The following is a 12,285-nucleotide window of genomic DNA, read 5'->3' on the forward strand; positions in this document are numbered from 1 at the left end:
GGCACAAGCCCATAGTAGGTGCTCAGCGAACATCAGTTTGCAGGTGCCCCTGTGTGGTGCCTAAGGCCTGTCCTTACTGTGCCTCTGCCTGCCACCCCTGACAGGAGGGACCGGAACAGCAAGAGAGTTATTTTTTGCAGGGGAATTTCACAGCCCAGGAAGTGCTGGCACAAAGGCCCAGACCACAAAGGTGTCTGGTGTCCCTGGCTTCCTCTCCTTCTGCCTGGGGCCAGCCCCACCCTTGATTCCTCTTGCCTGGCAAAGTTGGGCTGGGGAGATTCTGGAAATTCACCCTATCTAGAACTGAAGGTCAGGACCTGAAGAGCAGCCCTCAGCCAAAAATCCCCCACTGTGGTCCCAAAAGAGCCCCTATCCTCATCCTTTTCATTTAGCAGACAAGTTACCTGCCATTCGGGCAGAATTCCAGACCCACCTGAGGCTGGCTGCGTGACCCTAGGCAAGGGAATGGCCCTCTCCCAGCCTCAGTCTCCCAGTTTGTAAAATGCAGGTTAATAACAGAACTTGGTATATACATGCTTGTGGAGGTAGAAGTGGACCCCGCATACAGCAGGGCTCTAGCACTGGTACTTATTTATTCACCTGACAAATATTTATTGAGCACCTGCAAGGTGACAAAGGGCTTCCCTGAGTGGCTCAGATGGTAAAGGATCTTCCTGCAGTGCAAGAGACCCGGGTTCGACCCCTGGGTTGGGAAGATCCCCTGGAGAAGGGAATGGCAAACCACTCCGGTAGTCTTGCCTGGGAAATCCCATGAGACAGAGGAGCCTGGCGGGCTACAGGCCATGGAGTCACAAAGAGTCGGACACGACTGAGCAACTACAACAACGCTGAGGTGCCAGGCACAGATGAAGGTGCTGGAGACGCAGTGGTGCACGCGACAGTGTTCTCACCTTGAGGGAGCTTGTTTTCCAGGGTTGGAAGGACAAGAGGTGAATGGAGGAACCATATAAAGAAGAGTATAATGTCAGGTAGTGACAACTGCTGTGAGGAAAAAAAAAACTGGTAAAGGAGGTCAAGTAAGGGATGGTGGAGGCAGTTTGTCCTGAGTGGACAGAGGGCCTGATGAAGTTGATGTTAGAGCCAAGAGCTGCAGGAGGAGAGGAAGTCAGCTCTGGGGTCACCTAGGGGAAGAGTGTTCCAAGCAGAGGTGAGGAAGGACCAAGGCTCTGAGGTGGGAAGGAGCTTGGTGTGCTGGAAACAGCACGGGCCTCGACAGCAGCAAGGCGGGGTGGGGGCGGGGGGTCGCAAGGGGCGGAGTAGAAGATGACGTCAGAGACAGAGGGTAGCGGGGTCACGAAGGGTCCTCTCTAGAAACGTGGCATCTCTAGTAACCAGAGCAGAGCAGCCTCTATGGTTTGGATCCAGGGTGTCCCTCCTGCTTGGGAGGGGTCTGGAGTATTATGGGTAGCCCTAGCCTGACACCCCCCAAGCCCACTTGGGTTCCAACACAGTGACCTCCAGGCCCGAGTGCCCGGGGTCCGAGGGGGAGGTCACCAAGAGATTCCTGCCAGGTTCCCCTGGAGATTCCAGGGGGATGACCTCCATAATTTAAAGTCCGGAGCCCTGCCCTCAAACCGCCCTCCAAGCCCTCTTGTGACTCTAGGGGGGGTCACCTTTCCCAGACTCCGCATCTGGGGGTCCCCGGAGTCTGGAGGGGTCCGACGCCCAGACCACGCGCCCCACGCCCGAAGCCGCGGTCCCTGCGCCACCACCGGGAGAGGCCGGTGCGGCGGGCGCCTCCCGGGCCGCTGCGGCAAAGGCTGGGCAGCCGCGCCCTCCCCCGGCGGTGATTCATCCCGCCCCCTCCCTCTCCCTCCTCCCTGCCGTGGCCGCCGCCGCCGCCGCCGCCGCTGCAGTGCGCAGGAGATCGCGGCCCGCGCCCTAGCGCGCCCGAGCCGGAGCGGGGCCGGGGTCCGCGCACCTGGCGGATGTGTCCGGCTGCGCGCGCCAACGCAGCAGCCCGAGCAGCGGCCGCCGCCCGCGCGGCGGGGATGCCCGGACGCCGGGCCCCGGGGCTGGGCCCCCGGCGGTAACCGGAGCGGGGGGGCCGCGCCCCCCCTCCCCCCTCGTCGGTCCCAGAGCCGCAGCTGCTGCGCCCGCGCGCTCCCGGGGACATTCTAACCGCCGCCGGGTCCCGCCGCCTCTCGCCCCGCTATTAATACCGGCGGCCCGGGAGGGGGGCGCAGCGTGCTCAGCGCAACCATGGGGACGCTGCTGGCCTTTGTGGTCGGCGCCGCACTGGGTGAGTGCGCGGGGGGCGCGCGCGGCGGGGGCACAGCCGGCACACTGGCCGGGCCGCGGGATTCGCTCTCGGGACTTTGGGCCGCGGGCGAGGGCCGTCCCCACCTCATCCCCCGGCCCGGCTAAGTCCGCTTCAGAAGTTGTGCGCGCGGGGAACGGGGCTCGGGAGGGCGCAGAGGTGCGGGTGGGCGCGAGCGGGCGAGGGCCGGGCTGGCACGGCTCGGCGGCTGCGGGCGCCCAGCCGGGGGCGAGGAAACGCGGAGTCAGCTGCTCCCGGAGAGCCCCGCAGGCTGCAATGTGACACCTACAGTCGCGGGAGGTGGGAGGGGGGGAGGCGGCGCCCGGAGATTGGGACGGAGAGACCGAGAGAGAGAGAGAGAGAGAGAGAGAGAGAGAGAGACACGGAAGGGAAGCAGCGGCGAGAGACATAGAAGTACTCCTGAGTGCTCCGCTGGGAGACTGGGGAGCTGGAAAGTGAGGGGGGAGATAGAGAGAGGGGTGTAGAGTATGCCAGAGTTAGGGATCTGAGCGGTGGAGAGAGAAAAACTTGAGCGAGGCAGGAAGAGATAGAGACACAGGTAGACACAGGTAGAGGTGGAGTTTTAAAAGGACAGGGAAAGGTGCAGGGCGAGATGGAGAGCAGGAGAGGGTGTCTGAGCCGGAGTAAAGATACAAAGTGGGGCCTTCGGAGAGATTCCTGAGAGAAAAAAAGAGGGGGCGGCAAAGACTGAGGCGCTCAGGGGGATAGAAAGAGACAGCAGAGGAGGAGGGCAGAAAACCCCGATTAATAGAGGAAAGGATGGGGGGGCAAAGGAAAAGCCTCGGAGCTGGAAAGACAGCACGAGTTAGTGAGCAGGAAGGAAGAGGCAGGTAAGAATGAGGATGAGGGACTCAAAGGGACTGGAATCTGTTGGGGATGTGAAGGCCCTGTGGCGGGAAAGAGCTCAGAGAGTTTTGAGAAGATGATGGGGGTGGGATTGGCTTCAGGAAGTGAGGAGCCTGGGAGCAGAGGGGACTGAGGCAGGAGAAGATAGGAAGGGGTGGATGTTGGGAACTTACCGGACTGGGGGTCAGGGCTGAGGTGTTTTTCTGCCCTGGATCCAGTGCCCACCTCCCTCTCTGAGGCCTTCGCTTCTCCCAACCCATTTATCTGGGGCTGGTTGGTCTTAGAGAGCAATCAATGCTGGTAGAACTGACGCTGCCACCTTGAATTTCTAACGCCACTAGAATTCTGGTCCCACCACCTAGACACTGCAATACCTTGGACAAGTGGCCTCCTGAGAAAGGGGTACTTGGGTAGCACAGACTCTAAGTTACTGACCACAGTAAACAGCCCTGTTGACTGGGGGCATCCAGTGTACCGTGGCTTCCCTAGTGGCTCAGACAGTAAAGAATCCGCCTGCAATACAGGAGACCCGAGTTCGATCCCTAGGTCAGGAATAGCCCCTGGAGAAGGGCATGGCTACCCACTCCAGTATTTTTGCCTGGAGAATCCCGTGGACAGAGGAGCCTGGTGGACTACAGTCCGTGGGGTTGCAAAGAGTCGGACACGACTGAGTGCACACACAAGGTATCAAGTCCCCTGCAGCCTTACCTGCCTTAAAGAACCTGCCCAGCCACCTCCAGAAGAAAGACAATCGGTTCCCTCACTATTCACAGGGGCAATCAGAGAGGACGAGGGACTCACCAAGGGCATGTAGCTGGTGGCAGGGCCAAGCTCCGAGCCTGGTTCTGGCTATTCCTGATCGTAATCGAGGGGAACCAGATGGCTTCCAAGGGGCCTGAGAGCTGTCAACCAGTGAGCCTGGCATTGCCAAGGGTGATGGGTGCCCCGGCTCGACCTGAGCCCACTGTCCCTGCAGTGTCCTCAGCCTGGGGGGGCTGCGTGGAGGTGGACTCGGAGACCGAGGCCGTGTATGGGATGACCTTCAAAATCCTGTGCATCTCCTGCAAGCGCCGCAGTGAGACCAACGCTGAGACCTTCACCGAGTGGACTTTCCGCCAGAAGGGCACAGAGGAGTTTGTCAAGGTGGGTGGGCTCCTGGCACAGGAGGGTGGGCACCTGTGTGGGAGCTAGTGACGGGGAGCAGGGTTCCAGTTGGGGTTTCGAGTTTGTTTGCACCCAGGTGCCATTTCTGATGACCTGGATCCACATGCCAGCTCCACCAGGACCGGCTGGTGACCTTGGGCAAGCCGTTGAACCTCTCTGAACCTTCATTGCCTCCTCTGTAAAGAAAGGGGAGTGGGTAGTCTCCAGCTCTGAGGCTGGTGTGAGAATTGAGTTCCTGCACCTGGCACACGGTTGTCACAAAATATACGTCATCGGAATTATTTTATACCAGCAAAAAATGCCTCAGATTGTTATCGTGGAAGGAAACAGAACTTTTTGACCTCCTTTTCACTCTCTGTGTTTTGAATTGCATAGGAGGGGGTTCCATAAACTTTTTGAGGGCCTTCCAGAGAATTGAAGTCTACAGCAGCCAGAATTGGGCTGTCTCTCGCCCTGCCTGGGGAGTGTGTCTGGGGGCCGGGCAAGATGGTAGAGAATGAAGACCAGAAAGGCTGAACGGGGGCTCCAGAGGATGGCCACGGAACACGTGCAGCGGCGTGTGTGTGTCAGGGCTCGGGCACAGTCTGGGTCCTTCTGTGTCTGTGCATCAGGGCGAGGGGCAGAATAGAGGTCTCGGTGGGGCGGGGGTAGCCGGCAGTGACCCCCCGCCCACTGCCCCCAGATCCTGCGCTATGAGAACGAGGTGCTGCAACTGGAAGAGGATGAACGCTTTGAGGGCCGCGTGGTGTGGAACGGCAGCCGGGGCACCAAAGACCTGCAGGACCTGTCCATCTTCATCACCAACGTCACCTACAACCACTCGGGCGACTATGAATGCCACGTGTACCGCCTGCTCTTCTTCGACAACTACGAGCACAACACCAGCGTTGTCAAAAAGATCCACCTTGAGGTGGTGGACAAAGGTGAGTCGGGCCCCCGGGCAGCCAGATGGAGGGACAGATGGCGGAAGCGAGTGGGGGAGGGGGGGATGGACGGGCTGGCTCAGCGCCTGGGCAGCAGGGGGTGGAGACAACACCTCCTGCCTGGAGTCCAGCTCCAGCCCCCACTTTCCTTCAGCCATGGAGAGGTCATGGCGGGCCTGTCCCAGGGAAGTGCTGAGTGCAGAGCTGAGCTCTGCCTCCTGCGCTGTGAACCCCAGTGGGTGCCTCCCTGTCTCTGAGCCTGAGTATCGTCCTGTAGGAAACAGGTGATAATGGTGTCTCTCTCTCGGTGTGTCGTTGGAGCCATTCTGATGTCGTGGGGGAGGTGGTGAGGATGGAGTGAGATGCTGGGCGTCCGAGGCTGGTGCGTCTGTCACAGCAGGGCCTCGGCACACGGGGGCCATGGTCGTGGTGCTTCTGATTGTCAACAGCCTTAGTCCTGCCCCCCTGTGTCACCTGGGGCAGGAAATCAGTGGTGTCACCTGTGGCGGGGCTCTTCAAATTCTACCATATGCGGTCGTCCTGTTGTTTGGATCTTGACTCAACAGATCCATGTTGGGCCCAGGATTCTGTCTCAGATGAGGCCAAGGCTGCAGGTCTGGGGCCATGCTGAGCAGCAAAGATCTAAGGTGTGTTTTGAATCATTTTTCATCATTTCGGCTTCAACTGCTTTGGACTCCTTCCCTGAACCATCTTCTGATTGGGTGTAAATTGGAATTTTCCAGGGCCCCAGGGGCCATTGGCTTAGAGAGTCAGGGAGATATCCCAGACCTTGGGCTTCCAAAGAGCATGGCAGGTGAGTCCCGAGGGGCCATCAGTACATGCCACCATCACGGGCCATGTGCATTGGTGCCCTCCTTCCCCAAGACTGGGGCTGGCCTCGTTGTCCTGTGTGAAGTCCCTCACTGAATCCTCCCACCCACCATCTGGTGGCTCAGACAGTAAAGAATCTACCTGCAATGCAGGAGATGCAGGTTCGATCCCTGGGTCAGGAAGATCCCCTGTAGAAGGAAATGGCAGCCCACTCCAGTATTCTTGCCTGGGAAATCCCACGGACAGAGGAGCCTGGCAGGCCACAGTCTACAGGGTCGCAAAGAGTCGGACATGACTTAACAACGAAAAAACAACCCACCTTCTGCCGTAGAGGCTCTTCTTATCCCCATTTAGCAGATGGGGAAACCGAGGCTCAGGGAGGTAAGATTACAAGGCGAAGGTCACAGAGTTGCGACCTGGATTTGAACCCAGCCAAACCTGTGTGATTGTTGTTTTTATTCTTGGCATGATTCACTATACTCTGCCGTCAGCCAGAGCCTGTGGGTTCCTGTTGGTAATTAGCATTTTTACGGGTATTAGCAAAGTGATCTAGCAGAATTCAATTCAGGAGACACGTCTGAGCGACTCTTTGGTGTAGGTCACGATGCTGGGTGGGTGGCCACCCACAGACGTCGATGATGGAGCCCTGCCCTGGTGAGTTGGGTGACGGTGGAGGAGTTGTAAAAAAGACACCCCCGAATACTGTGGCTTAACAAAGTCTGGGTCAGTCCCGTCTCCCAAATCTGTGCTCAGGTGAAGGGTTAGGAGGTAGGAAGTTTCCTGGATGCCCTTTGGGCACCCAGGTTCTTTCCATCTTGTGGCTCAGCCCTTGCTCATGATGCTGTCTTCCCTAGCATGGTGGAGCCTGGGCTCAGGCATGCCCAGGTCCCAGAAGAGCCTCTATTTTTTGTTTTTTTTTTAACATTATCTACCACGTTATACTGCTTCCCAGTATATGTGGGAGGCTTATATTTATGTGATGCAGGACTTATATTTAATTGGGCTTGCCAGGTGGCGCTAATAGTAAAGAACCCGCTTGCCAATGCAGGAGACATAAGAGACTCAGGTTCCATCCCCGGGTTGGGAAGATCCCCTGGAGAAGAGAACAACAACGCTCTCCAGTATTCTTGTCTGGGATATCCCATGGACAGAGAGCCTGGTGGACTACAGCCCATAGGGTCACAAAGAGTTGGACACGACTGAAGTGACTTAGCACGCATGGACTTATATTTATGTAATATAGGACTATTTCTGTTATCTTCCCAGAGCCTGTATTTTTTGCACCATCCACCATACCCCAGTGGTTTTTAATCCACCATGTTATAATCCTGCTTTTTTAACCTTACCCACTGTGATATAGTATGTTATGTTATACTGTATGCTATAGTGTTTTCACATTACCAAACACCAAACATAACAACAATATTTTTTTAAATTATAATCCATCATCCCAGAGTATTTTTAATATTATCCACCATATTATCATTTTTTTAATTCTTAGCCACCATGCTATATGTTCTAAAATATTATCAGTCATGTCATAGTATTTAAAAAATTTTTATTTGGTATGTATTCGGCATCCTTGCTCATTTTGTAGTATTTTTAACATTATGTGTCACTCTATGGCATTTCATTCCCCGTGGTATTATTGTATTGTTAGCATCAGTAGCCATTGCTGTCTTTATCATAAGCCACTGTCTTACTGCCATTTCAACATTACCTATCAGTCGGTATTGCCTCCTGGTCATGACCCCTCAGTAATGAACTGAGTCGTTTCCAAAGCGGGGAGCAGTGGGTGCTGGAGATGAGGCCTTCACTGAGCTGGGAGGGGTGCAGAAGATGGTAGGAAGCATCTGGGTGTCTCTCACCAGGGGTGGGGCTGGCATCTGGGGACAGGAAGGCTTATTCTGTCTGGACACACCCAGTAAGAGGGGAGCAGGTGGGGACGTGCAGTGGCGACTGAAGCTGGCGAGACATGCGGCCCGTAGACGTGCAGGCTGGGGCTTCAGATTTGCCCTTGGAGGCAGGCAGGTGAAGCTCTCGGAAGATTCAGGGATTTTGAAGAAATCAAACGCCCCTGAGAGAAACTGCCTCTGCTCCCGGGTGTGACCGCTCTCTCTCAGTTTCTCATCTGTGAAGTGTGGTGGAGGGGATGACAGCCCCGCCTCCTGAGATGTCTGTGGGTTGATGGAGACTGCCCTGGACATACCACGGCCATTTCCAAGTCTCTCTTGGGCTGCAGGAGCTTTTAAGAGTAGATAAGAGCTCGGACCCTGCAGTCAGTTCCACTTGGAGTTGATTCCTGGCTTTGAGTGCAATCCTGGCTGTGCATCCTTGCCTGGCACTTTCTCCTCTCTGAAGTGAAGTGAAGTGAAAGTTGCTCAGTCGTGTTTGACTGCGACACCGTGGACTGTAGCCCGCCAGGCTCCTTTGTTTGTGAAATTCTCCAGACAAGAATACTGGAGTGGGTAGCCATTCACAGGGGATCTTCCGTCCCAGGGATTGAGCCCAAATCTCCTGCATTGCAGGCAGATTCTTTACCATCTGAGCCACCAGCGAAGTCCTCAGTAAACTTGTCCTGCAGATGGCCTAGAGAGCCGTACCTGCCACTGTCCTAATTTGATTGGGAGAGCAGGATACCAGTTTACTTAATCCATTTGGTTGGTGAGTTCCAGGAGCAGGGGCGAGAATTCTGATGACTGAGTTTTATCCATGCTTGCTTGTGTGTGTGTTCAGTCATGCCTGACTCTTTGTGACCCCATGGACTGTAGCCCAACCACCAGGCTCTTCTGTCCATGAAATTTCCCAGATAAGAATACTGCAGCGGGTTGCCATTTCCTACTCCAGGGAATCTTCCCAACCCAGGGATCGAACTGCATCCCTTGCGTCTCCTGCACCGGGAGGCAGATTCTTTACCACTGAGCTTTATCCAACATGTATTCAACTCTGTGCTTCTGGAGGTCAGCTGACATGAGAAGCCTGGACGCTCTGTATCCTTGGGGTTGTTTCAGAGTCAGGGAGATGTTCAAGTAAAGAACTCAGGACAGAGCCTGGGTGAGAGCATGCTTTCACCGCAGGAGACACATTCAGGGTATCTCTGGAGTGAAGGAACAAGCGAACAAACAAATGGGTGAGGTGTGGAGTCCTGTCCCCAGCTCCTCCTGCTGGGAAGCAGGGGAGAAGCTTCGGACCCTGCACCCCCCTTCCTGTGGCCCAGAAAGCCTTGGTACCATCTGCCTCGGGTGGAGCAGCAGAAAGCGCCCACTCCCAGGGGAGGAGGAAATGGCAACCCGCTCCAGTGTTCTTGCCTGGAAAATCCCGTGGACGGAGGAGCCTGGCGAGCTACAGTTCATAGGGTTGCAAAGAGTCGGACATGACTAAGCAACTGAGCACACACCTAGGGGAGGAAGACCACGTGGGAACAGCGGGGAAAATGACGTCCCGGCCATCCGGGAAGAGGGGCTGGGGATGCGGGGTGGACACCTGCGAAATCCGGCCGAGGACGCCACCATGGGCTTGCGTTCTGGTCCCCCGGCTGAACATGCTCCTTTTACAGTTTAAATTTAGGCTCCATGAAAGGAAGCTGACATTGGCAAGAGCCAGGGCTGTGGAAAGGAGAGAGGGTTTCCTGAAAACATCAGCGAATAGCCAGCGCTTAGGCAGTGCTGACTGTAACATCCACGCATGTTACAGATGTTAACTCATTTCCTCTTCCCAGCAACCCTGTGAGAAGGCATGAGTATTATCATTCTTATTTTATGGCAGGGGAATAGAGGCTCAGAGAGGTGGAGTCTTTTGCCTGTAGTCACACAGCAGAGGCAGAGATAAGACTTGGACCCTAACAGTCTGGCTCCAGAGCCCTGCTATTAACTACTATGCTGTTTCGCCCCAATAATAACAGTGATGATATTGATAATAGTAAATATGTATAAAATGCTCTCTGTCAAGCACAATTATAAGGGTGTTAAAAGCTTATTTAATTCTCACAATACTCTCATGAAGGAGACACTGTGATTATCAACTTTTTACAGGTGGGGAAATTGAGACACAGAGAGGCTGAGTCACTTGCCCAAGGTCACACAGCTGGCAAGTGGCAGAGCCAGGATTTGAACCTGAGCCTTCTCATTGCAGAGCTTCAGCTCTGGGGCACTTACAATCACCTGTATGACATGGAGGCACCCTCGAGTTACACAGGGAGACAGGTTCAGTGCGATCCGAAAGCTCTTCCAAGGCTGATTATTAAGAACCACAGTAACAATGATGCCTCTAGGGGAAGAGCATGGCTTCATTTGCAGACATGGCCCAGGGAGGTCAAGCCACTTGCCCAGGCTTGCACAGCAAACTCAGGACACACTCAGGCTGCCACCTGACCCTGCCTGGCCCCTGCAGCCAACAGAGACATGGCGTCCATTGTGTCCGAGATCATGATGTACGTGCTCATCGTGGTGTTGACCATCTGGCTCGTGGCAGAGATGGTTTACTGCTATAAGAAGATTGCCGCTGCCACGGAGGCTGCCGCACAAGAGAATGCGTGAGTGGGGTCCTGAGGAGGGGAGAAACGGCCCAGGATGCCTAGTGCTTCCCAGAGGGGATCATGGGCTGAGTGGGGAGGCGGGTGGGGAAGTGACCCAGGCACCATCTGCCAGTCCTCCCCAGAGGGGACCGTTTGGTGCCCGAGATGGGGTGAGGCTGCGATTGGGTCCCTGCCTCTCGGTGCTCAGACTCTTTTAGCCCCCACTTCTGTTAGGATCCAGAGCTCAGGCCTGGCATCCTCTGCCCCAGCGATACATGACTCCAGGCTCTAGCCCTTTTTATCTGCCAGGACCCAGGAGTTTGAGCCCCCCACTCGCTGCTTCCTCAGACTCAGACCCCAGCCCCTTGGCGACCTAGGAGTCTAGGCCCCCAGAACCCCTCTTCCCCCACATTCAGGACTCCAGACCTCCAGCCTGGGCTCCTCTTGGATCCCTAGGATCCAGCCTGCCACTTCCTCTTCTCTCTGACCCCTGTGCCCCTGGGGAACAGAGACCTCAACCCTCATCCGTCTCCATGGGGGGATGGGCCAAACTGACAATGGGGTCGCTGGACACCTGGCTTTTGCCCCCACAGCTCGGAATACTTGGCCATCACCTCAGAAAGCAAAGAGAACTGTACGGGTGTCCAGGTGGCCGAATAGCCCCGGTAAGGTGGGCGGGCAGGCGGGCAGGGGGCTGGAGAGCCTGGGAGGTGCCAGCTAGCTGTGAGGTTCATCATGCCCTGTCTCTCCCCTTTCAGGCCCTGGGCTCCGCCTCAAGGAAGAGCCAGCCCTAATGGGGGAACATCCAGGCAAGGTCTGCCCCCGATGGGGGTTGGCCGTTCCTGGGCCTCCACAAGCCTCAGAGTCCTGCCAACGGAGCCTCCAGGGTGGGAGGGGGCAGGGGGCTCGGCTCACACCCCTAATCCAGCCTTCTTCCTCCTGCCCCATCACCCACCTGCGCCATGCATGATGGCTAAAGCAATACTGCCGCTGCCCCCTACCCCTGCTTCTGCTGCCTGTTTGGTGGGGGGGCGGTGAGGTGGGGGCAGCGGCTCCGCACCCCTCCTTCTTGCTGATTTGCACACACTGGCTTCGGACACGCACTAACAGGGGCCCAGTGCCTCCCTGCCCCCTCCCCGCCCAGTAGGGCTTGTGATGGCTGGAACGGTTCGGGGCAGGGGGTTCCTGGACCCCGCCCCCCCACTCCCCTCCGAGCCCTGGTGCCATTTCCCCTCCTGCTTCCTCTGGCTGGACCTGGGGTCTCCTCTCCCTGCGACGCACTCTCACCCCAGCCCAACCCACCCTCTCTCACCAGCCTTGGATTGTGGCCACTTAGAAAGGGGCCCATTCAGCCTCGTCTCTCTTTACACAAGTAGTTTTGTTCATGAAATAAAGATTCTTGGACTTGATTCACAGTCTCTCTCGTGAGCCCAGTCACCTTCTACACCCCCTCCAAATCCGAGAGAGCCTCCTGGTGTTTCCGGGGACCCGCCCTCCTGGCCTGGTGACAGGGCCTCTGTGCGCACGTTTGGTGGGGGAAGGATGGGGGAGGACAGATGAGAGCTGCATCTCAGGCTCGACACCTGCCTGAAGTCTCAGCGGGTGCAGCTACTTGATACTTGATTAGTGTTGGGGTTCAGGGAGTCATTAGCTCAGCGGGGACCTGGAGTTTCAAGGGAGCCAGACTGGAGTGGAGGAAGCAGACT

General features: G+C 56.4%; 1 protein-coding gene across 1 annotated transcript; it reads left to right on the top strand.

The window, feature by feature from the left end:
- The first annotated feature begins 2,115 nt into the window (after positions 1-2,115).
- SCN1B (sodium voltage-gated channel beta subunit 1) lies at positions 2,116-11,988 on the top strand. Its single transcript, XM_086352206.1, has 6 exons — positions 2,116-2,263; positions 4,125-4,291; positions 4,995-5,235; positions 10,456-10,597; positions 11,173-11,244; positions 11,338-11,988. The coding sequence occupies exons 1-5, from the start codon at positions 2,224-2,226 to the stop codon at positions 11,237-11,239; spliced, it is 657 nt and encodes a 218-aa protein (XP_086208332.1). The 5' UTR covers positions 2,116-2,223; the 3' UTR covers positions 11,240-11,244; positions 11,338-11,988.
- Positions 11,989-12,285: the final 297 nt, after the last annotated feature.

The sequence above is a fragment of the Bos grunniens genome, chromosome 18 (genome assembly GCF_055505025.1).
Source record: "Bos grunniens cultivar Pamir isolate PY7600 chromosome 18, Bosgru_T2T1.0, whole genome shotgun sequence".
Taxonomy (NCBI): domain Eukaryota; kingdom Metazoa; phylum Chordata; class Mammalia; order Artiodactyla; family Bovidae; genus Bos; species Bos grunniens.